The sequence below is a fragment of the Ctenocephalides felis genome, unplaced genomic scaffold (genome assembly GCF_003426905.1).
Source record: "Ctenocephalides felis isolate EL2017-DRISC unplaced genomic scaffold, ASM342690v1 CF-g0.4_SCAFFOLD_00845, whole genome shotgun sequence".
In the NCBI taxonomy this organism is placed as follows: domain Eukaryota; kingdom Metazoa; phylum Arthropoda; class Insecta; order Siphonaptera; family Pulicidae; genus Ctenocephalides; species Ctenocephalides felis.
In genome coordinates, this window is record NW_020536999.1 from 14,405,706 (window position 1) to 14,431,323 (window position 25,618).

At 30.7% G+C, this 25,618-nt stretch overlaps 1 protein-coding gene across 1 annotated transcript; it reads left to right on the top strand.

Moving 5' to 3' along the window:
• The first annotated feature begins 41 nt into the window (after positions 1 to 41).
• LOC113378431 lies at positions 42 to 16,663 on the top strand. Its single transcript, XM_026618965.1, has 17 exons — positions 42 to 128; positions 2,981 to 3,064; positions 5,598 to 5,711; positions 7,077 to 7,139; positions 7,965 to 8,033; positions 8,145 to 8,213; positions 8,325 to 8,393; positions 8,505 to 8,573; positions 9,708 to 9,758; positions 9,827 to 9,913; positions 11,420 to 11,506; positions 11,971 to 12,030; positions 12,376 to 12,438; positions 12,734 to 12,796; positions 15,231 to 15,328; positions 15,399 to 15,526; positions 16,559 to 16,663. Exons 2-17 carry the CDS (start codon positions 2,988 to 2,990, stop codon positions 16,661 to 16,663), a joined length of 1,272 nt encoding a protein of 423 aa, XP_026474750.1. The 5' UTR covers positions 42 to 128; positions 2,981 to 2,987.
• The last annotated feature ends 8,955 nt before the right edge of the window (positions 16,664 to 25,618 follow it).

Sequence of the window (25,618 nt, forward strand, 5' to 3'; positions counted from 1 at the left end):
TTCCCCATTTACAATCAAAAGCGGTTACTGCAAGGATTCGCTACAATTTTTATCATTATTTTGTTTTGGCACTCGCCCGCACAAGCACACACGCTTAACAGAGTAGATCGACAATTGCTTACGACAAGGTAAATATTTGATGAAAAATGTAACTAGCTGTAAGTGGAATTCTGTCTTAAGGCAATTAAGGCATCGTGCCTTAGGGCAAATTGCTGGAACTTCCCGTACCAAAAATTATTATTTTTTTAAAAAACGATTAACATTTTTGAAAAAAAATTACTTCGAAAAAATAAGATTTTTGACAAACAATTAGACAAAAAATTACTTTTTAAAAAAAAATTTTTTTTTAAATTTTTTTTTTGTGAAAAAAAAAATGTTTTCTTTATTCTGACATATTTTGAAAGATCTAAACTTTTTTTCAAAGCAATCGTACTGCTTTAACTGCATAAAGACGAAATATCAAACCGCGTAAGCGCCGCGTCGATGTCTAACGCGTAAACATTGGTACGGAACCCATAGGAATGTAAACCAAAATTATACTTATTGTTAAAATCTCTATAAAATATCTCGTAATTTGATGTGCATATGTCTAATGATCATTTTTGACCGTCAAATGGCATTTTTTTTAACTTTTTTCATTAGATCTCCGAAACCGCTAGACCTGCCTTTATGACAATTTGATCGGTTCTTCACCTTGTCAATATAAGTAAAATGTTTTTTGAATTATTAAAATCGGACTTTCCGTTCTCTTAAAAACTGAGTTACCGTTTTCGGCACTTTTTGCCCCGTATCTTCGGAACGGCTAGACCTGACTTCGCCAAAAACTAATCAGCACGTCTCCTTATCAATACGAATCGAATGTTTTTCGAATTATTCAAATCGGTTGATCGGTGTTCCCGAAATCGTCGACGAAAATTTGTATCCGCACATACATACACACACGCACACACACACACACATACACACATACATCCATTTTTTCTAAGGTATGCCAAAATATTCAGAAACCTTTGAAACGTCGAGAAATGCAAAAATTTCCATTTTCGATATTTTTGCGATTACTATAACTTGCCCTACGGGAAGTTAATAAAACTTTACGTAAATTTGCTGTTAGTGGCATTTTGCCTTCAGGAAAGTCAGGACATATTGAATAAGAATCGAGATTTTAACTGTTCATTTCCAAAATAAAGTTTCCGCTTTCGCCAACAAGTAAACATTGCGATTTCCAATTGATATCTTTCGAACAGTATTATAATATCTATAATTCTATTAATTTTAGTGCACAAACACGTCCGTTCATGTCCTAAAAACGTGTTCCACTATTCCCAACATCAATAAATTTTATAGTTTAATCGCATTTCGGATAATGGAACGATCGTAAGACTACGCCGCTCATTTTTTCAACTTTTAATGAATTTTCGAAGTTGAACGGCTTGTATGACCGTAATATTTTTAAGAGTCACAAAGAAACGGCACAGCCGATCTTTACCAAAAACAAATAAGCAGCAGCAAATGCTCTTGTTGCCAGAGGTACAGAGATAGATATAGGGCTGATATTTGCATCAAACGTTATTGAAAATATTTGGTTTCGGTTTTTAAATTCTCCTACAACAAATTGTAATTACATACAATTTTCTCTCTTCAAATTCTCTAAAATCGTATACAGAATCTGTATAGGTAATGCAATACTGGTATACCGCCCAAATTTTCGGAGGTATTCATACCGGTATTTATCTTAAAAATCCGGTATTTTCGGTGTTTTTACATAAGCGCTAATTTTACTGGATACAATTGCACTCGAATTTAGAGTTCTCGGCACAAATTAATCTTTAAACTAGAGGTGTATGGAATCGTGCCTAAAAACAAATTCCTGGAACTTTCCGTACCGTAATGAAATATTCGAGAAATTTTAAACGTTTTCAAATATATTATTACAAATAATGTAACTGTCATTATTTTTGCTATCTTGTTATATCTGAGCAAATCAAATGTAAATCATAAATAAATCAATTTATCTCCAGAATATTTACAATCGTCATTTCATTTCGAATTCAATTTCAAAAAAATAGTTGCCTAATTTACACAAAATTGAAAAAGTGCTCCCGTATAGTCACAGTTTTCACAAAACATTTGCTAATAATTCTGTGCGACATTTTCATTTATACTGTGCTTAGCTTGGCGGCATTTTCACATTTTTCAATAGATTTCACAAAATTGGAAAAGCGCTCCATTACATAAACAGTCTAAACGCACTTGTGTAAACATTTGCACCAGGGTAGCGCTTAGACTGTGCTTAGCCTGGGTAATTTTTTGAATTTTTAATCCAAAATTACAAAAATATTTTATGGAAAATAAAAAAAAGTAATAATTTTTTATCCTCAGAAGCAATTGTTTTGTCAATACAAGCAAAAAGTTTTTTAGATCATTCAAATCGGACGCTTAGTTCACTCAAAAACTGCCATTTTGTGCAAATTTAGCTCTGTATCTTCGAAATAGCGGAACCTGTCTTTGCCAAAAACTAATCACCACATCTCCCTATCAATAGGGATCGACTGTTTTTTTAAACCATTCAAATCGGTTGATCCGTGCGCCTGAAAACGTGGACGAAAAAATGCGCACATACAAAACACACACACACACACATCCATTTTTTCTGAGGTATGCCAAAATGTTCAGAAACCTTCAAAAAGTGGAGAAATCCAAAAATTTTCATTTTCGATTTTCGGCCCATTACTATAACTACCCTACGGAAAGTTAAAAATCTATTTGACGGTGAAAAATGATCATTAGACATATGTACATCAAATCATCAGACATTATATAGATTTTAATAATTATTACAATTTTTGTTTACATTTATATGAGAAGTTATTGGAAGCTCCAACAACTTTCCTTAAGGCACGATGCCATGCACCACTAGTTTAATATTTAATAAATTGCTATATCAAATATTGCTTTCAGAGTATATCGCTACTTTCAGGATTAAAATGGGTAACAATGAAAGTCTAAATGCTGAAGGAGAAATAGTTCCGGTAGCTGAAGAAATTCAACAATCGGCAGGAAGGTATGTATATATATTAGGGCGGGTCGATTTGTATGGGTAAAAAAAGTCACATAGGCACATATGATATTCGTATACTAGGGATCAAAATAAGATACTTTGCCGAAGAAACCATATTTCTAAAATAAATTCTGATGTCCCGTGCATTGGGTCAAAGATTGGGTCAAATTGTAAAAAATCCTGTTTTTGGCTCATTTAAAGCGCCTCAATAATGTTCAAATGTATGACCGACCCCCAGTAACTTTGGAAGGCCGATCTACCCATGCCCATGGTTCACCCCCTGGGACCTCCCCTTAGAAGTCTTCCATACAAATATTGCAAAAAATCATCGTTTTTGGTATTTTACTCAGCAAAAAATGTTTTTTTTTTTAAACATTTTTTTCAGATATTAATTCATCTGATGATAGGTGGATCGGCCTTCCAAAGTTAGTTGGGGTTTGTCATACATTTGGACGCGATTGGAGCACTTTAAATGGATTAAAACGGAATTTTTCAAAATTTAGTCCCTATCTTTGGGTCAATGCACGGGACATCAGAATTCATTTTAGAGGTATGGTTTCTTCAGCAAAGAATCTTATTTTGATTTCTAGTATCCGCAAATTATATGTGCCTATATATATATATATATATATATATATATATATATATATATATATATTGATTGTTTCTTTTCCGAACAGTAAATCCAATAATAAAAAACAATTTGTTTTTTGAAGATGTTTAATAACGACGTTTCGGAACTAGATACGTTCCATCATCAGGTTTATTCTGTAATAATTTATATATTCATATCCAGTGCTGGATTTACAGTAGGGGCAGTCGGGGCCACTGCCCAGGGCGGCAAATTTTTGGGGGCGGCAAAATTTAGATAGTGAGAAGAAAATTCTTTACCATATAATTAACTCATTTTTTTAATAACATTTTTAATTTCAAGAAATATAATTAACAAAAAATTATACAAATTTATTAGCAAAATTTAGCAATTTTGCTAATATAAAGATTCGTAAGTGAGTTGAAAGTTTAAGAAAAATATGTTCTTCAGATCTCGAGCCATCTTAATATGACAAATTTGTGCACTTCCAAGCTCATGGCGCAGAAAAAAATTAAATTAGTGACGCATGGTATTGTGCCTTACGACAATTTACATGTTATAAAAAGCTTTAAAATTTTTTGAAAATGATAAACATTGACTTTAAAAAAACTTTTTTTTTATATTTCGAAATTTTTTGAAAATTATTAAGTTTCATTTATTAAACTTATTAAAATTAAATTTTATTTGAATAATTTGATTTCTATTGATAGCGAGACGTGCTGATTAGTTATTGGCCAAGACGGGTCCAACTGTTTCGGAAATACGGGCCAAAATGCCAAAAATAATAATTCATTTCTTGAGAAATGAAACGTCCAATATCATTCAAAGAAATTTACATATATGGAGACAAAATGGAGAACTGATTAAATTTGTGGGAGGCAGGTCTAGCGGTTTCGGTGATCCAATAAAAAAATTTGAAAGAGAAACATTTGGCGGTCAAAAATGATCATTAACCATATGCACATCAAATTATCAGATATTTCAATAATATAAATTTTGGTTACATTTCTATGGGTTCTGTAAAATTATTTATCTGTTATTCTGCGAGGCGGCGCTTACGCGCTTCTTTATTTTACTGCTAAGCCAGGCCGATCGCTTTAATTTTTTTTTAAATATTAATTTTTGGTACGGTTTCAGCAATTTATCTTGAGGCACGATGCCAAGCACCACTATTTACACTATGTAATGCGTAATAAATGTTCTGCAATCAAATAGTTATTTTAATTCTAGAAAAATGATATATATATAAACTGATTTAAGTAAAAATTTAGGGAAGGGGCGGCATTTTTGTCAGTGCCCCAGGGCGCCAAATTTCTAAATCCGGCCCTGTTCATATCACTAATTAAAAACACTCGATTTTTTCGAGGATATTTTTAATGTTGCGACTTCACAAGACTTTAACACACTGAAGTAACTTAAGTCTTGTGAAGTCGCAACATTACAAATATCCTCGAAAAAATCGAGTGTTTTTAACAAAAAATATTAGTGATATGGATATATAAATTACTGATGATGGAACGTATCTAGTTCCGAAACGTCGTTATTAAACATCTTTAAAAACAAATTGTTTTTTATTATTGGATTTACTGTTCGGAAAAGAAACAATCAATATATTGAAAAAATCCAGGACTTATCTATTGAATATATATATATATATATATATATATATATATATATATATATATATTACAGGACAACGTATGTCGGGCCACCTAGTATATATATATATTTATATATATATGTATATTTATTTAACATCTAATTCATTCTCAATCTATGTCCTACTCAAAATTTAATTTTCAGATTAATTGTTTATTATAAAAATAAAATTTTATAGCAAAGCTGTGCCTGACAATAGTTAAAAAATTGCACATTTTAATTGTGTAAATGATGACTCGACACATACATACTTTTTCCTTTAATATAACAATTAAACAATTTTAGTTCAAGGGCGACAAGAACACTTTTTGTAGGAACACCATTAGAAGGAGTGTCTCGAAGGCTTCATTCGCATTATTGGCGCGAAGAACCAAACATCGAAGAAGGAGCTAAATCTACGTATGTATAAAAATTTAATTAAAAAAAATTACTTACAGATAATGTATAATATATTAATATATCTCGCAATGTTTTGATTTCAATTCTCCATTCCTTTCACATCAGTTTTATACCATAATCGTTTATTTTTTCATTCGAACCTTTTAGTTCGTTTAATTTTCCTTTATCATATACCTTTCATTTATGGCAAATTTCTTGACAAAAAGCGGATGGATCGATACCATTCCTAAGAGAGAATCCTAAACAAAAAAGAGTGTGCGTATGGTTCACAAACGATTGAAGTAAAACTTATTTGCTACTGTACAAGATGACATTTAATACAACATATAACAATTTTTAACAATGTTTATAAGTAATATGGTAACACTCGTGATGCACACATTTATATTAGTGTCAACCATTATACACATTTATATAATGATAAATTATAAATTATATATTTATAATAGCATTAAAAATATGTATAATATTTAAAAACAATAATGTAATTAAAGTCATACTTCTAATATGATATGATCGGTTTGTCATTGTAATTAGCATTTAGGATTCGAACCTTCATTAGAGAAATGAAGTAATTGCTGATTAATAAATTCTATAATAATCGTTCACACATCGGATTATGTTAAGACGCCAAAAGAAATATTGTTTTCACAATTTAACTCAACATGCAATTGTGTTTGAAGAACTTCACGTAATTAAAATTAACATACATTCATTGACTGCTTGTATTTTTTTTACTTTTTCGCTGGCGATATAATCTCATTCTTTGAACAGCTGTAATATCTGTCTTGTGTAAAAAATATTTTCCATTTTAATAACTTCAAAGATTTATAGAAACTACGAATAATATAGAAAACATGTCTAACCAATAAAGTTACGTTTAGTACACGGCACAAGAGTTTAATTTATTTTATTATTTTTAACGAACAGGGTAAAATATTCTTCTCACTCAGGCATTTTTCATTAAATCAATATTTGTACTACGATGTAACTTTAAAATGTTTATTTGTCTATGCCGATTTCCTTGTTGATATCGGTACGCATACAACGTTGATGCCGGTACGCATACAACGACAGATCTCTATTCACATACACGACGACTAATCACAATCGACCCGTATAGAAATGATATCATCGAGAGCGAATGACAACCCTTATCTGCCGTAACGCACTTCTGTTGCATTTGTACGGATTTACACTCTAGTCGCGCCTAAAGAAGTTTTACTTCAATATTATTTTCGATTCTATTCAACAAATGAAACTTTTAACAAATCTAAAACCTTTTATTTTTCGGAAACAACTTTGTAATAAATTTTCTTCGTTTATTTGAGAATTGTGTAATATTAATTAAAATTTATTTTTTAGGGAAAAAGATCCAAGTTCAAACGACAGACAGGAGCCCATTATAATTGAAGACCCAGTCACGAGGTATGTAAATAATGAATGATCCAAAAAACATTCAATTTGTAATGATTGGGAGAAGAGATGACTAGTTTTTGTCAAAGGCAGGTCCAGCCGTTTCGGAGATACCGAGCAAAATGTGCAAAGAATGGCAGTTTTTAAAAGAACTATGCATCCGATTTGAATGATTCAAAAAACTTTTTGCTTGTGTTGATGAAACGATTGCTTTTGAAAAAAAAACTTTTTTTCAATTTTTTTTTTCTTATCTTCACATAATATTTTTTCTTGAATATCCAAAATAATTCGGATTTGAATTTTAATTCTGGCTAAAGTTCTAAAGCTCTCTAATATACTTCAAACTAGTGGTGTATGGCTTCGTGTCTTAAGGCAAATTGCTGGAACTTCTCGTACCGTAACGAAATGATCGAGAAATATTAAATAGATTTTCAAATAGATTTTTATAAATATTGTAACATGGTCTAATATTTATAAGAATTATATAAACTAAATTGCAAAGTTGAAATTATTTGTTTGGTATATTAGAACAGAATTAAAATTAAAATCTGAATTATTTTCGATATACAAAAACAAATTTTTTTTTAACAAAAAATTAGAAACAAAAAAATTCTTCCGAAAGCAATTATTTTGTTAAAACAAGCAAAAAGTTCTTTGAATAAGTAATTAAAATCGGACGCTTAGTTCTCTCAAAAACTGTCATCTTTTGCACATTTAGCTCTGAATCTTTGAAATGGCTGGACCTGCCTTTGCTAAAATATAATCACCTCTTATCCCAATCATTGGGATAAGAGGATTGGGATTTCTATATCAATTATATATTGTTAATATTTTCAGTGGGCAAATTTCTCGTAAAACAAAAGAAAATCGCGCAATGGAAATAGCTGAAAAGCGACCAAGGCCAAGGTTTGTATTAATCATTAAAAAATACAAATAAATCTAAAATTTAGAATAAAATATTAAATATACTTTTCAAAATGCCTTTATATATCAATTATACATTGTTAATATTTTCAGTGGGCGAATTTCTCGTAAAACAGAAGAAAATCGCGCAATGGAAATAGCTGAAAAGCGATCAGGACCAAGGTTTGTATTAATCATTAAAAAATGCAAATAAATCTAAAATTTAGAATAAAAGATTAAATATACTTTTCAAAATGCCTTTATATATCAATTACACATTGTTAATATTTTCAGTGGGCGAATTTCTCGTAAAACAGAAGAAAATCGCGCAATGGAAATAGCTGAAAAGCGATCAACGCCAAGGTTTGTATTAATCACTAAAAAATACAAATAAATCTAAAATTTAGAATAAAAGATTGAATATACTTTTTAAAATGCCTTTCTATATCAATTATACATTGTTGATATTTTCAGTGGGCGAATTTCTCGTAAAACAGAAGAAAATCGCGCAATGGAAATAGCTGAAAAGCGATCAACGCCAAGGTTTGTATTAATCATTAAATATACAAACTAGCTGTAAGTGGAATTCTGTCTTAAGGCAATTAAGGCATCGTGCCTTAAGGCAAATTGCTGAAACTTCCCGTATCCAAAAATTATTTTTTTTTAAAAAACGATTAACAATTTTGAAAAAAAATTACTCTAAAAAAATAAGATTTTTGAGAAACTATAAATTGGACAAAAAATTACTTTTTTTTGAAAAAAAATTTTTTTTCGAAAAAAAAAATTTTTTTTGAAAATAAAATTTTAATTTTTTTTTTTTTGAAAAAAAAATATTTTCTTTATTGTGACATATTTTGGAAGATCTAAACTTTTTTTCAAAGCAATCGTACTGCTTTAACTGCATAAAGACGAAATATCAAAGCGCGTAATCGCCGCGTCGCCGCCTAACGCGTAAACATTGGTACGGAACCCATAGAACTGTAAACCAAATTCATACTTATTGTTAAAATCTCTATAAAATATCTGATAATTTGATGTGCATATGTCTAATGATCATTTTTGACCGCCAAATGGCATTTTTTTTTACTTTTTCATTTGATCTCCGAAACCGTTAGACCTGCCTTCATGAAAATTTGATCAATTCTTCATCTTGTCAATACAAGTAAAATGTTTTTTGAATTATTTAAATCGGACGCTCCGTTCTCTTAAAAACTGAGTTACCGTTTTCGGCACTTTTTGCCCCGTATCTTTGGAACGGCTAGACCTGCCTTCGCCAAAAACTAATCAGCACGTCTCCTTATCAATACGAATCGAATGTTTTTTGAATTATTCAAATCGGTTGATCCGTGTTCCCGAAATCGTCGACGAAAATTTGTATCCGCACATACATACACACACGTACATACATACATACATACATACATACATACATACACACACACACACACACACACACATACATCCATTTTTTCTAAGGTATGCCAAAATGTTCAGAAACCTCTGAAACGTAAAGATATATAAAAATTTTCATTTTCGATTTTTTTGCGATTACTATAACTTACCCTACGGGAAGTTAATAAATCTAAAATTTAGAATAAAAGATTGAATATACTTTTTAAAATGCCTTAGAAATACTTTTCTATATCAATAATATTTCTTTGTTAATTATGTCAATAGACGATTGTTTCGAGAGTCGATGGGTGGACCCGAAGAGGAAATAATGTGGGGGTATGTATTATTAGAAATATAAAAAAATCAAGAATTATGAATAAAATTGTATATTGTATAATTTAAAGAATATCAGAATCGGAGCGACTTTCATCCAGTCTGACAAATTTGAACGAAAGCCAGGACGTCAACATTATGGAACACCCGGTCACAAGGTATGTAAAAAATAGTTGCTAAGTTGCAATTTCAAAATAAAATTTGAATTTTATTTATACTATATTATGGGACTGATTCTGCTGCATAACAGACAGATGTTATGGGCAAGGCTATGTTATAAAGAACTTTTCAAACAAATTCGTACTAAATATTGACAAAGCTATGGAGTTGCCGTACAGTCAGGCGTATTTCTCAGGTTGTCAGATAGAAAACCTACCGCACAAATATAAAAAAAACTATCTTACATAACAGGGTGTTTCTGACCCAGCTTCATAACATACGAGCGACGTTGCAGTTTATGTGTAAAACGCCTGAATGTACAGCAAGTACATGACTTTTTGACAGTATTCAGTATGATTCAGTAGCATAATGTATGGAACTTGGACTAAAAATATAAAAAAATCAAAAATTATGAATAAAATTGTAAATTGTATAATTCAAAGAATATCAGAATCAGATCAACTTTCATCCAGTCTGACAACTTCGAACGAAAGCCAGGACACCATCATTATTGAACACCCGGTCACAAGGTATGTAAAAAATAGTTGCTAATAAGTTGCAATTTGAAAATAAAATTTTAAATTTATATATACTATATAAAACCGATTCTGCCGCATAACAGACAAGTGTTATGGGCAAAGTTATGAAGAACTTTCCAAACAAATTCGTACTAAACATTGCCAAAGCCATGGGGTTGCAGTGCAGTCAGGCGTATTTCTCAGGTTGTCAAATAGAAAACCTAATGTAGAAACCGCACAAATATCAAAAAAAACTATCTTACATAACAGGGTGTTTCTGACCCACCTTCATAACATACGAGTGACGTTGCAGTTTATGTGTAAAACGCCTGAATGCACAGCAAATACATGACATTTTGACAGTATTCAGTATGATTCAGTACCATAATGTATGATACTTGGACTAGAAATATAAAAAAATCAAGAACTATGAATAAAATAGTATATTGTATAATTCAAAGAATATCAGAATCAGAGCAACTTTCATCCAGTCTGACAAATTCAAACGAAAGCCAGGACACCATCATTATTGAACACCCGGTCACAAGGTATGTAAAAAATAGTTGCTAAGTTGCAATTTCAAAATAAAATTTGAATTTTATTTATACTATATTATGGGACTGATTCTGCCGCATAACAGACAGATGTTATGGGCAAGGCTATGTTATGAAGAACTTTTCATACAAATTCGTTCAAAATATTGACAAAGCCATGTGGTTGCCGTGCAGTCAGGCGTATTTCTCAGATAGAAAACCTACCGCACAAATATCAAAAAAACTATCTTACATAACAGGGTGCTTCTGACCCACCTTTATAACATACGAGTGACGTTGCAGTTTATGTGTAAAACGCCTGAATGCACAGCAAATACATGACATTTTGGCAGTATTCAGTATGATTCAGTAGCATAATGTATGGAACTTGCACTATAAATATAAAAAAAATCAAGAATTATGAATAAAATTTGTAAATGTGTATAATTCAAAGAATATCAGAATCGGAGCAACTTTCATCCAGTCTGACAAATTCGAACGAAAGCCAGGACACCATCATTATTGAACACCCGGTCACAAGATATGTATAAAAAATTTAATGTTATATATACTATAATGTGGGACCGAATCTGCTGCATAACAGACAAATGTTATGGCAAGGCTATGTTATGAAGAACTTTCCATACAAATTCGTACTAAACATTGCAAAAGCCATGTGGTTGCAGTGCAGTCAGGCGTATTTCCCTGGTTGTCAATAAAAAAACCTTACGTAGAAACCGCATAAATATCAAAAAAACTATCTTACATAACATGGTGTTTCTAACCCACCTTCATAACATACAAGTGACGTTGCAGTTTATGTGTAAAACGCCTGAATGCACAGCAAATACATGACATTTTGGCAGTATTCAGTATGATTCAGTAGTATAATGTATGGAACTTGGACCGTAACATGGCCTTTCCATAACATTTTTCTGTTATGCGGTAGAATCGGTGCCGATCTTGAAGACTCTTTTTAAAGTATTTAATTGATGGAATTGTTAGTTTCAGAACAACCGACTACAAGTCGTTGATTGTCACATTTGACAAAGAAACTTTATATGGGTATGTCAAAAAAAATATTAACACTTTTAGTTACCTTTTTCTTCCAAGTTGTCAATATTTAACTCATTTCGTAAATATTTACTTGTCCTAAGTGCTTCTACTCTAGTTGTGTCTTTTCTTCATTTCAAAGGATTCTTGAAAATCTGAAAATTATTATCATTACTATACGTTATAATTACTTACTTAGATACTAATATAATTTGTACTTATTATTAAATTATGTGATAATTTGTGGGGCAATTTTGCCGTAACATAGCTCATAAAATAACGTTGTCATGACAACGCTCTCTTATGCTTGTTTTTGGTAGTGAAAATTATGAAAATGTCTATTTATTTATTTTTTAGGAAAAAAGATCAAAGTTCAGGCGACAGCCTGGATACTATTATAATTGAACACCCAGTCACCAGGTATGTAAATAATGAATGATCCAAAAAACTAAGGTATGCTAAAATCTCCGAAATAGTTAAATCTGCCTTTATAAAAATTTCAACGGTTATTCATTTCGTTAATGCAAGAAAATAAATTTGAATCATTCAAATTGATCCGTGCTCTCAAAATCGTCCACGAAAATTTGTACCCGCACGTATGCACACACACGCATACGTACATTTTTCTAAGGAATGCCAAATGTTTTTTTGCCGTTATTTTAAGCTTGTTTTTGGTAGTGAAAATTATGAAAATGTCTATCTATTTAATTTTTAGGGAAAAAGATCCAAGTTCAGGCGAGAGCCAGGAGACCCTTATAATTGAACACCCAGTCACCAGGTATGTAAATAATGAATGATCCAAAATATTAAGGTATGCCAAAATCTCCGAAATCGTTGAATCTGCCTTTATAAAAATTTCAACAATTGTTCATTTCGTTAATGCAAGAAAATAAATTTGAATCATTCAAATTGATTCGTGCTCTCAAAATCGTCGACGAAAATTTGTATCCGCCCGTATGCACACACACGCACACGCACATTTTTTTCTAAGAAATACCAAAAGTTTTTTGCCGTTATTTTAAGGGGGTGTTCTAGTATAGAAACTCAAAAAAAAATCTCTATATCTATATCTCTAAAAATATTTTTTTTTTTGTTTCATATTTTCAAAGTTAACTATCTAAGAATATGGGTACGAGAAGGTTTTTGAAAATTTGTATTATTTTTAGAGATATAGGCCGGTCTCCAATCTGGTTTGGAGTCTAATCAGACAAAAGGCATTATGAAGTCATTAGACCAATTTATGACAGTTTATCGTCAGATGAATTATTAATTCGATGTTTAGGTTCAGAAACTCAGAACAATAATTTGGATTTTCGCGCCGAAACATATTAATTCCCGATCTCGGGTATTTGAAAAGCAACATTTATTGCTGTTTGCATATTCAATGAAGGTTCCTTTCCGATTTTAAAAATGATGACCCTTATGGTAATGCAAATTGGGTGAGAAACTCATTCATATGCTGTAAGACGAGACAAGGCCCGAATTGAACGATCTGAAATACGTACATCCAACGTTTCAAAGGAGGCTAGAACTGCTCGATTTGAATAGAGAAATGCAGAAAATAGTTTTTTTTTGAAGTAGAAGAAGGTCCGATGCATGAAGCAGGAATGAAAAATCAAATAAAAGAAGTATAACATATCATTTTATGACTTTGACAGCAAAAAACTTTAAATGCGTTTTTCTCAGAACAGACTTTTTCAGTACTGTTGACACGATTTCTCGAGTTCTACTCAACCGATTCACTTGAAATGTTTAGAGAGTCTTGTTTATAGACCTATCTGTAGCCCGAACTAGCATCATCCCCAAATTCCAATTTTCACTATATTTAAAAAATTCGAGAAACTCAAAAAAACAGTAAACAAGACACTTTTTTTCAAACAGTCGCCAATTTGTAAAAAAAAAATTATCATCGCTAGTTCGGGCGATTGCGACATCATTGTAGATTAATAATCTTTTTATTTATTTTATTTCGGATGGCTAGGAGGGTCGAAATCATGTCAAGACGGAGGTGCAAAATTTTTGAGACCCCCTACTTCATCAGCTGCCAGTTTCTTCAATTTTCAATTTTTTGTTTTTTAATTTTTGTATTTAATTTCAATAATATTGATAAACAAGTGGTAAAAAATGAATAGTAAAAACATTCATTACTTTTGTTTTACGATACTTTAAACATGACCTAAAATTCATTGCTCTACACTAGAATACCCCCACTTGCTACGGGAAGCTAATAAGCAAAACTCTAACAAGTTGTATATAGCATCGTGCGTTAAGGCAAATTGCTGGAACTTCCCGTACCCAAAAAAATAATTTTTTCAAAAAAGATTTTTTTTTAAACTTTGAAAAAATTAGATTTTTGAGAAGTTTTAAATTTATAGATCTATTTTTTTTTATTTTGAAATATTTTGGAACTTTTTTTTAAAGCAATCGCACTGGTTTAGCAGCATAGACAAAATATCGAAGCGCGTAAGCGCCGCGTCGCCATTTAACGGATAAACAACGTTACGGAACCCATAGAAATGTAATAAAAATTATTACACATTATAAAAATCTCCATAAAATGCCTGATAATTTGATGTGCATAAATGTAATGATTATTGTTGACTGTAAATGGCATTTTTTTCATTATTTTTACTAGATCTCCGAAACCGCTAGACCTGCCTTTCCAAAGATTTAATCAGTTTTTCATCGTGTCAATACAAGTAAAATATTTTTTGAATTATTGAAATCGGACGCTCCGTTCTCTTAAAAACTGAGTTATCGTTTTTGGCACTTTTTGTCTCGTATCTTCGGAACGGCTAGGCCTGCCTTTGCCAAAAACTAATCAGTACGTCTCCTTATCGAATGTTTTTTGAATTATTGAAATCGGTTGATCTTTGTTCCCAAAATCGTCAACGAAAATTTGTATCCGCACACACATACATCAATTTTTTATAAGGTATGCCAAAATGTTCAGAAACCTTTGAAACGTGAAGGTATATAAAAAATTTTATTTTCGATTTTTTTTGCGATTACTATAACATACCCTACGGAAGGTTAATAAGAACAGACAGACAATATTAAAATTTGTTTGTAAAAACAATTATCTATTATATGCACTAGGTGACAACAATTTTTCTTCTTTAAATATGGATCTTGAAAAAATTTATTGCTTGTATATAAAATGTTAGTATGTATATTTAACTAGAGCAATTTATTTTTTTCTAAAAATTAAGGCTTTCATCACAATCCCGAACAAGGGAAGACACAAGCCAGAATTTAATATCGATGGATGATGGTCTTGTTTTGGAAATTGATAATCGTCCTGCAGATGGTGAGCAATTATTTTTAAATTGAAATACTTAATGAAAACAATATAATCAATAAAGCAAATCATTTCGTAGATATAGACAAAGATGAGAAACATCTCCCTCCCGAAGAATTGTTCGGAACAATAATGGTATTTTGTTCCGGCAATTACCGTGCGGTGAGGAAAGTTTGGCTGGGAGAGTATGTTCCTTATTATTACGAGGTAAATAGTAAGAATCACAAAATTTCTATACTTTTATTTGTTGATACCATTCTAATCATGGATAATTTATTAAATTCGAAAATCATAGTTTAAATAACTTTTGTCACTTAAAGGGCACAACTAGTGTAACTGCCTAAAAAGGGTGATTTTTGGGAATTTATATTAAAAAAATTACTTTATCAATCATTTCAAAATTTTAGGATTATATTTATACATGTTTTAAGAATACATAGTAAAATTTTTGAAGAAAAAAACTAAATATTTTTTAAGTTATCGTCGATCACCAACGGCGCGACAAATAAAGGCCCTTCACTGCTGCAGTAATTCCGGCCTTCTACGTGAATAATATTTTAAAAAAAATTCTCGTTAAACTAGATAAAATTGTCTGTAAAATGAACTACGATAGAAAAATTAAAAATTGACAAAATATCTGCGTTTTTTTTAAAAAAAAGTCGAATTTTCCCCAAAATCTTCGTCGTTTTTCGACTGCCGAAATTCGAGTTTTGATCCGATCAAAAAATCGATAGTTTATTTTACGGAGAACTATATATAGAACATGTAAAAAAAATTTGATAGTGATCGGATCATTTGTTTTTGAGTAATAGCTGCAGCAAATTCGGAAAATGCTGTTTCGAAAAAAATGCGTTTAAAGAATGATCGTTATACTATGTATGTACTATATATATACTCTTTAAATGGCTGTGACTCAAAAACTATTTAAGATATCGATTTAAAATTTTAGTATGTTATTTTTAAAGGTATAACCGAAAATATAGAAAAAAATATAGAAAAAGGTATAATAAAAATATGACCAGTTGTGTCCCTTAAGACGCAAAAGTAAATTTTGCTTGGTTTTACTGCAAAGTCTTTCAACAGTAATACCCATTAGGACTGCAATGTATTCGATACAATTTTTATTTTTAAAAGCAAAACTACTTTTAATTTTATAAACAACACATAATAATTTATTTTTGATAACTTATTATTTATTATAATTTTTTATTTTATTCGACTAATTTTTATTTATCACAGAATAACAAGAATCCCGGTGGATATGTCCACCGGAGAAAAGAAATTAATTTTCATGCCAGAGGCAAGAAATTGGAGGACAAGGCCCATTTTAAATATAGCAGTTAAAATAAATTTTTGTATTTTCTTTTAAATAGATAAATATTTATTTTGTTATTCAACGTTTCAGATTAAAATTAATTTTTGTTCATAATGATTTTTGTTTTTTTTATTTAGAAAGTTATTAACCTCCCGTAGGGTAAGTTATTGTAATCGTCCAAAAATCGAAATTGAAATTTTTTGCATTTGTCGACGTTTTGAAGGTTTCTGAACATTTTGGCATACCTCAGAAAAAATGGATGTATGTGTGTGTATGTGTGCATGTATGGATACAATTTTTCGTCCACGTTTTCGGGCGCACAAATCAACAGATTTGAATGGTTCAAAAAACATTCGATTCCTATTGATAGGGAGATGTGCTGATTAGTTTTTGGCAAAGGCAAGTCCAGCCGTTTCGGAGATATGGAGCAAAGAGTGCAGAAAATAGAAATGGATGTTTTTGAGAGAACGGTGCATCCAATCCAAATGATCTAAAAAACGAACAAATGATTCAATTCAAAATGACGGGGAGAAGTGGTGATTAGATTTTGGCAAAGGCAGGTCCAGCCGTTTTGAAGATACCGAGCTAAATATGCAAAAAAAATTAGTTTTTGAGTGAACCAAGCATCTGATTTGAATGATTCAAAAAACTTTCTGCTTGTATTGACAAAACAATTGCTTTTGAGGATAAAAAATTATTATATCTTTTTTTATTTTCCATAAAATGTTTTTGTAATTTTGGATTAAAAAAAATTCACAAAAATATCCAGGCTAAGCACAGTCTAAGCGCCACTCTGGTACAAATGTTTCCGCAAGTGCGTTTAGACTGTTTATGTATTGAACTAAAGCACTTTTCCAATTTTGTGAAAACTTTTGAAAAATGTGAAAATGCCGCCAAGCTAAGCACAGTATAAGTGAAAATGTCGCACAGAATTAGTTGCAAATGCGTTTAGACTGTTGATTATAAGGGAGCACTTATTCAATTTTGTGTAAATTAGGCAACTATTTTTTTTTAAATTGAATTTGAAATGACATGACGATTGTTAATGTTCTGGAGATAAATTGATTTATGATTTACATTTGATTTGCTCAGATATAACAAGATAGCAAAAATAATGAAAGTTACAGTATTTGTAATAATATATTTGAAAACGTTTAAAATTTCACGAATATTTCATTACGGTACGGGAAGTTCCAGCAATTTGCCTTAAGGCACGATGCCAAGCGCCCTACTAGTTTTGTATTTGGATTGAAACAAAATGAAAAAAATATATTTAAAAATAATATATAAAAAATGTTACGACCCCCCCAGTCTGTAAAAAAATGATATATTTCAAGTATGTATAAATAAAATTCATTTTAATTTTATTTATGTATTATCCTGACATCATCTTTCTACCCAACGTCAGTATACATATTTGGAAGATCATAATTCCATCGTCTTAAATTAAAACTAAATAACAAATTTTTGTATTTTTTCACCTATTTTAATAGATACTCTTTTTAGATTTCTTGCCACCTTTTTTGCTGTGATGAACTAAAACATGCTTGTAAATGGTGTAAGGCACATGGTAAGGTTTGGGAACCTTTATTTCTAGTTTCTTCTCGACATGGACTGGATAGTGTTTTTCTACGGTGAATGGCTCCTTCTTTTCAACCGTGTACGGAACCTTCTTCTCAATAATCTCTGGCACCACCTGAAATTTAACAAGAAATCAATCAACTTGGTAAAAGAAATTTAAATTTATCACTTATGGTATTTTATGATATTTCTTACCTTATAATATGGTACTTCAATGGGTTGTTCGACTTTTACGTGTACGGGATAAGGTTGTGGAATAGGGACTTTTAGGTAAGTTGGCACAGGTACAGGAACTGGATGAGGAATTGGTAATTTGACTTTCTCGTATACAGGAACGTGATAGTATTTTGGAATTTCTTTCGTTTTTTTGTGATGATGGGATCTAAGTTCGCCATAAGACCGAAAATCGTCAGAGTCATAAGCATCATCGCCGATTTCTTCCTCGGAATCGTCATCAGACTCGCATTCGTCTAGTAAATGATTTATCAAAATATGTAAAAAAAAAGTTCAATTTTTTCTACTATTTAATGTCCAACCAAAATTGGTAGCTAGTTGAAAGTGGTATTTTGCCTCAAGACAAGTTGCATGATCTTCTCGGTTCGTAAAATCAACTTAATCAACAAGAATTGACTTTCCGTAGGGTTAGTTATAGTAATCGCAAAAAATTGAAGATGAAAATTTTTATATATCTTTACGTTTTAGAGGTTTCTGAACATTTTGGCATACATTAGAAAAAATTGATGTATGTGTGTATGTGTGTGTTCAGATACCAATTTTCGTCGTTCGGTTTGAATGATTCAAAAAACATTCTATTCCTATTAATGAGTAGACGTGCTGATTAGTTTTTGGAAAAGGTAGGTCCAGTCGTTTCGAAGATACGGGGGCAAAAAATGCCAAAAATGGTAAATGAGTTTTTAAGAGAACTGAGCGTTCGATTTCAATAATTCAAAAAACATTTTACTTGTATTGACAAAAGAAAAAATTGATCATTTTTGAAGAGGCAGGTCTAGCGATTTCGGAGATCGAGTAAAAACAAGTAAACAAATGCCAAATAGCGGTCAATAATGATCATTAAACATATGCACAATTTAAACTACACATCTAAACTTCAGATACTTTTAATAAGTATAAATTTTGTTTACATTTCTTTGGGTTCCGCTAACATTAGACTGCGACGCAGCGCTTACGCGCTTCGTTATTTCGGCATTTATTTTATTATTTTAGTTATTTATAGAATGTAATATATTTTTTTAAATTAGGATTAAAATTTGTTTATAATGATTTTTGTGTTTTTTCAATAGAAAGATATCTATTTTAGTCACTCAAGAATGTGATATTTTTTTTCGAATTGTATAAATTATGATTAGTGAAAATATGAAGATATTTATGTATAATTATGAAATATATGTATGTTATTAGTTTCGAATTTTGATCGTAAAGTAAATAAAAATAATTGTTAATGTTGTGATATAAAAGTGTATATAAAATTAATAAAATTAGCAATAATTATTATTGCTGATGTATCATTTCAATTATTATTATCACACTATAGGCGGGCCCCGTAAAATTACGCTCTGCGAGGATTGTTGCTTATCGGCGGGCAAGGTATTATTACGCTTTGAATAGACTAACTTGAAAAGCGAGTCAAAATACTTTTATCTGATCGGTTTGCATATGATATTGAAAGAATACCTGATACATTTCTCTAGATTCAATTGATTTACGTATTGAAAGGCTTTTAGAATAAAAATAAGGATCAGAAACAATATGTTTTTTCTTCAAGTTTCTTTTCATTCAAGCTACTCGCAATTTGTTTTGTAGATAAATATGCAGAATTTACAGCAATAAAAAGGTGTTCAATATATATTTTATCAAATATTTTAGTTATTAGTCAGATTTGTATAGTTCAACTCTTGTTTACATTGTTATTTGCAATAATGAAATAATAGCATCGGATAGCGATAGTAAAGTTTGCGCCAATAATTTATCACAAATTGGAAGTGATTTTGATATTACTGATTTTGGTAGTGTATGTGGATGAAATTTTTTTTCATCCTAGAAGACGTAAGGTTTTGCCAATTATTTCTAGAGATTCTGGAAATAATGACAATGAAGAAGTGGAGTGGTCAGAATTTGACAATCCTCCGAATCATTTTTAGGTCAAAGTTGCGTTGTTTTGAAACCAAATAGTTTAATTGAAGTGGTCAGCTATTTTTGCTATTCGCGTCCCAGCACCTCTTCATAAGGGGTGATTTTTTCCATAAATTTCATGTATGTAAAAAGTGGTTTTGTATATTTGCTGTACGTTAAATTGTTAACTTTCCGTAGGTTAGTTATAACTAACCTATATATAGTAATGGGCGGAAAATCAAGAATGAAAATTATTCCATTTTTCTACGGTTTTTAGGTTTCTGAACATTTTGGCATACCTCAGAAGAAATGGATGTGTCTGTGTGTGTGCGTGTGTTTTTGGTGGCCGCATTTTTTCGTTCACGTTTTCGGGCGCACGGATCAAACGATTTGAATAGTTCAAAAAACATTCGATTCCTATTGATAGGGAGATGTGCTCATTAGTTTTTGGCAATCGCAGGTCCAGCCGTTACGGAGATACAGAGCAAAAAGTGCAGAAAATAGAAATCGAGTTTTTGAGAAAACGGAGCATCCGATTTGATCTAAAATGATCTAAAAAACATTAAATTAGTAATGATTGGGAGAAGTGGTGATAAGTTTTTGCCAAAGACAGGTTCAGCCATTTCAAAGATACGGAGCTAAATGTACACAAAATGGCAGTTTTTGAGAGAAATAAGCATCCGAATTGAATGATTCAAAAACATTCTGATTGTGTTGACATAACAATTGCTTTAGAAAAAAAAATTTCATTCAATACTCAATATTCCTCGAACATTTTGATATGGTACAGGAAGATTCAGCAATTTGCCTTAACGCACGATGCCATATGCCACTAGTTTTTGTTAGTTTTATGTTTAATTATGCATAAATCAAATAATTTTTTTATAGTTCAAAACAACCAGACGTTTTTTTTTAAAAAAAAAGAGTTATAAAAAAATATGTTCAATGTGACAGCCAGTTGTGTTCATGCGAGGCGACGGAAAGAGCACTCGTGTCGAGCAAGCGATTTGCCCGCTACACATATCAGTTTGGTCTGACGAGTATTTTTACGGGGCCCGCCTATAGTGTGTTATTATTGCCTTGAAAAAAATTAAAAAATCCAAAATTTCCAAATTATTTCTAAATAAAAAAAATCTGTTTTTTTCAAAAAAGTAATTTTTTTTCAAAAATTTCAATATTATCAAAATTCTAGATTTTTTCTTTTTTGTTAAAAAGAAACTTTTTTAAAAAATTTAATTTTCGGAACGGTAGGTTCCAACAATTTACCTTAAGGCACGATGCCATGCACCACTAGTTTACTAAACTATTTTAATAAAATGTTTACATACTGTATATTTTAAGAATTAATTTTTTTTAATTTCTTTGATTGTATCAATGACAATATTTTTTTTAGCGAAAACCATCATTTGTTTTCAAAAGTTCAATCAATCTATTACGTAAGAAGAAGTTTGTTTTTGACAGAAAACCCGATTTATTAATTTTATGTTTCATAAACTTTCCAAATCATTCTGCATCGTTTGACACCAAAATTGGGTAAATTTGGTTCCATCGTTATCAAATTAAACATATTCATGATTTTTTGAGTAAGTCGAAGCTTTAGACGATTTCAAAATTCTCAGAAAAAAAATTTTTTCAACATTTTCAAAAATATACAAAATTTTATACTTCAAAAATGAATTTTAAATTTACAATTTTATTTGAAAATGTACATATTTCAAATGTACATATCGCTTTGAGCGATAAGATCGTCACTTCGTATATTTTATGAACGATAAAATATATAGTGATTATAATTATCTATTTGAAAATGTTTAAAACAATTGTTATTAATCATTGATCAACATTTATTGATTGCTGATATTTTTCCTCGAATATTTAATTCTGGTACGGAAAGTTCCAGCAATTTGTCTTAAGGCACGATGCCATGCACCACTAGATAACTTCCCGAAGGAGAAGTTTATGTTTTCATCAAAAAATCCGATTCGCTAATTTTATGTTTTCTCGATGTTTCAAGCCATTCTGAATCGAATGAGGCCTTTGGAAAAAGTATGTGTGTGAACGATTCAAATATTTATTATAAAAACCATTGATGTGTCTCAATGTGGACTATCGTTTGTCAGTTTTGTGCGATCGGCCGAGCCATTTCTTTGTAATTTGGAAAAAAAGTGTTAAACTTTTCGTCCACATTTAAGCTCATACTACCAAATCGATTTAAAAAAATCAAAAACTGTTCGAAAGATATTAGTTGGGAATGATACTGATTAGTTTTGGGTGAAAATCTACCGAGCCGTTTTCTTGTAATTTACTGTTGAAAAAAATTTAAGCCGATTCTTATGGAACTTTTTTTGGCGATATATATCATGGTCTTATAGAACTTACTGAAATAGTACGGCCTTACGATAAGTAGTTTAACTTTAAAAATTCATCAAAGTTTGAGAAAATGAGTAGTTTTTTTGACGTTTGTTAAAATTAAAATTAGACGATTTACTTGGTATAATGATAGAGTACTTGGTCTTAATGAACATACTAAACCATTAAAGTCCTACGGAAACTGGTTCAATTATAAAAATTGTTGATTTTTGAAAATTTGCTTTTAGAAAATACTCGGAGTTAACGTGTTCGTTCGTTTTCAATTATGTGTAATAAATCCACTCGGAATTCTTTCAATCACTCATAAATTAATTTATTTTTTATTGATTAAGTCGATTATTTACACATATCGGGAAGTTCTTGTAACTTGCCTCAAGGCAAAATACCAATACCAACTAGTTTTTTCTAATATTTGTTAATAATTAAAATATCTTACCGCATCCAATGTGTCTATCATAGTTCGTCACGCGTTCGATTTGGCCCTCGGACAATCTGGGCTGTTTATAATTTGGAACAATACTTTTGAAATACGTAGACCTATAATTTGGTTCCTGATTATCATATTTAGCTTCGGCATACAGCCCTTGGGACCCTTGATTTTGATTAGTATCAAGAAGCAAACGATATTTCATAAATTTATCATCATTATGAGTCGCTTCTCGGTTCTGATCGAATTTTGATGCCTGCTTCTCCTTGATAACATCAGCTGAATATTGACTATTTTCTGCTGTCTGCTGCTGGTTGGATTCCTGGTTCAGAAAAATCTGCTGAGCCTGATTATTCTTGATGTTTCTGAGCTCTTGTTGAAGTTGTGCGTTGATATCTTTCTGGTCCTTATTTTCGTTGATTGCTGGATTTTGGAATTGGATTTTCCTGATGTTCAGTTGCTGGTTCCTGAGAGCTGCTTGGATGCGCCTGGCTTCTTCATATTCATTGGCTTTGTCATTTTGGATGCTTTTGTGGCCGAATTTTTTTACATTCGCATCATTTGCGATCACGGAATATATGATGAACATAAAAAGTAAGAGTTGATTCTGTAATTTAAAATTGAATTTTTAACTTCCCGTAGGTTAGTTATAGTAATAGGCCGAAAATCGAAAATGAAATTTTTTGCATTTCTCGACGTCTTGAAGGTTTCTGAACATTTTGGCATACCTCAGAAAAAATTGATATGTGTGTGTGTGTTTTGTATGTCCGCATTTTTTCGTCCACGTTTTCAGGCGCACGGTTCAACCGATTTGAATGGTTTAAAACACATTCGATCTCTATTGATATGGAGATGTGCTGATTAGTTTTTAGCAAAGGCAGGTTCAGTCGGAAATACGTTACAACGAGTGCAGAAAATACAAATCGAGTTTTTGAGAGAACGGAGTATCGGATTTGAATGTTCTAAAAAACATTCAATTTGTAATGATTGGAAGAAGAGGTGATTAGATTTTGGCAAAGACAGGTCCCGCCATTTCGAAGATACAGAGCTAAATATGCAAAAAATGGCAGTTTTTGAGTGAATTAAGCGTCCGATTTGAATGATCTAAAAACATTCAATTGGTAATGATTGGAAGAAGAGGTGATTAGTTTTTGGCAAAGACAGGTCCCGCCACTTCGAAGATACAGAGCTAAATGTGCAAAAAATGGTAGTTTTTGACAGAACTAAGCGTCCAATTTGAATGATTCAAAGAACTTTCTGTTTGTTTCAACAAAATAATTTTTTTTTGTTTCAAATTTTTTTTGTATATCGAAAATAATTAAGATTTTAATTTTCATTCTGGCTAAAGTTTTAAAGCTCACTTATATACTTTAAATACATATTGTTTACTTTGTGATTCAGTTTATACATTTCTTATAAATATTAGAATATTATTTATAATAATCTATTTAAAAAAAACATTTAATATTCCTCAAACATTTCGTTACGGTACGGGAAGTTCCAGCAATTTTTTACTATTTGACCACCAATAAAAAAAAAGTATAAATAGATGGAAAACGCGTCTCTTTGCCATTACATCAATTTTAATTGTTTTTCCACTCCATAGAGGCGCCACTGTAGCGCGTAAATTTACCCCTAGGTTTAATTTCGGATTAATTTAAATAAATTAACTGAGAGTATTTTCAACTAAGTCACAAATCACAAAATACAAATTAAAAAAATAAGTTAAGAATTAAGTGTGATGAATTTGGGCACAATAGACCCTCTATTGAGTGCGGCAAACACTAAAACAGGGTAAATCACATTTGTTCTGTGTTTATTCCCCATGAGTATAAATTAAGAATTTTCAGGAATTTTTACAAAATTCTTACAAAAATTATGATTTTGATAAAAGCATTTCAACAGAAGATTGTTGCAATATGCAATAAATTTTGAAAAAAATATTCTTATATAAGATTTTTTGTTACTTTTTTTATAAATATGCAGAAACTTTTGATGTCTTTGAAATAACGTCGGAACTTCAACCATTTTTTTTTTTTTTTAAATATTTAAAATGCTCAATTTTGATTATTTCAAAGTTCACTTTTGAAAATATGAAGTGTGGTAAAAAGAAATCAATTATTAAAGATGTAGTAGAAAAAATACCTTTTTAAAGTGTAGTAGAAAAAAAATACACTTTATTTTATTTAAGGTATAGTAAAAATAAATCCATAAATATAATTCCATAGCAAATAAGGTGCAGTGTAAGAAAATCCATGATTTAAGATGTAGTTGATAAAAATACATTACAAAATATGTAGTAAAAAAAATCTATTCTTTGAGGTGTAGTAAAAACATCCATTATTTAAGGTGTAATATTTTTATACTTACTCGCATTTTAATCCTTTGCTAGATTCCAAGATATGTTTATTATTCACTTAACGCTGTAACACTGTTTTAGAAATGAAATACTTTGTGTTTTTATAATAAAAAAATT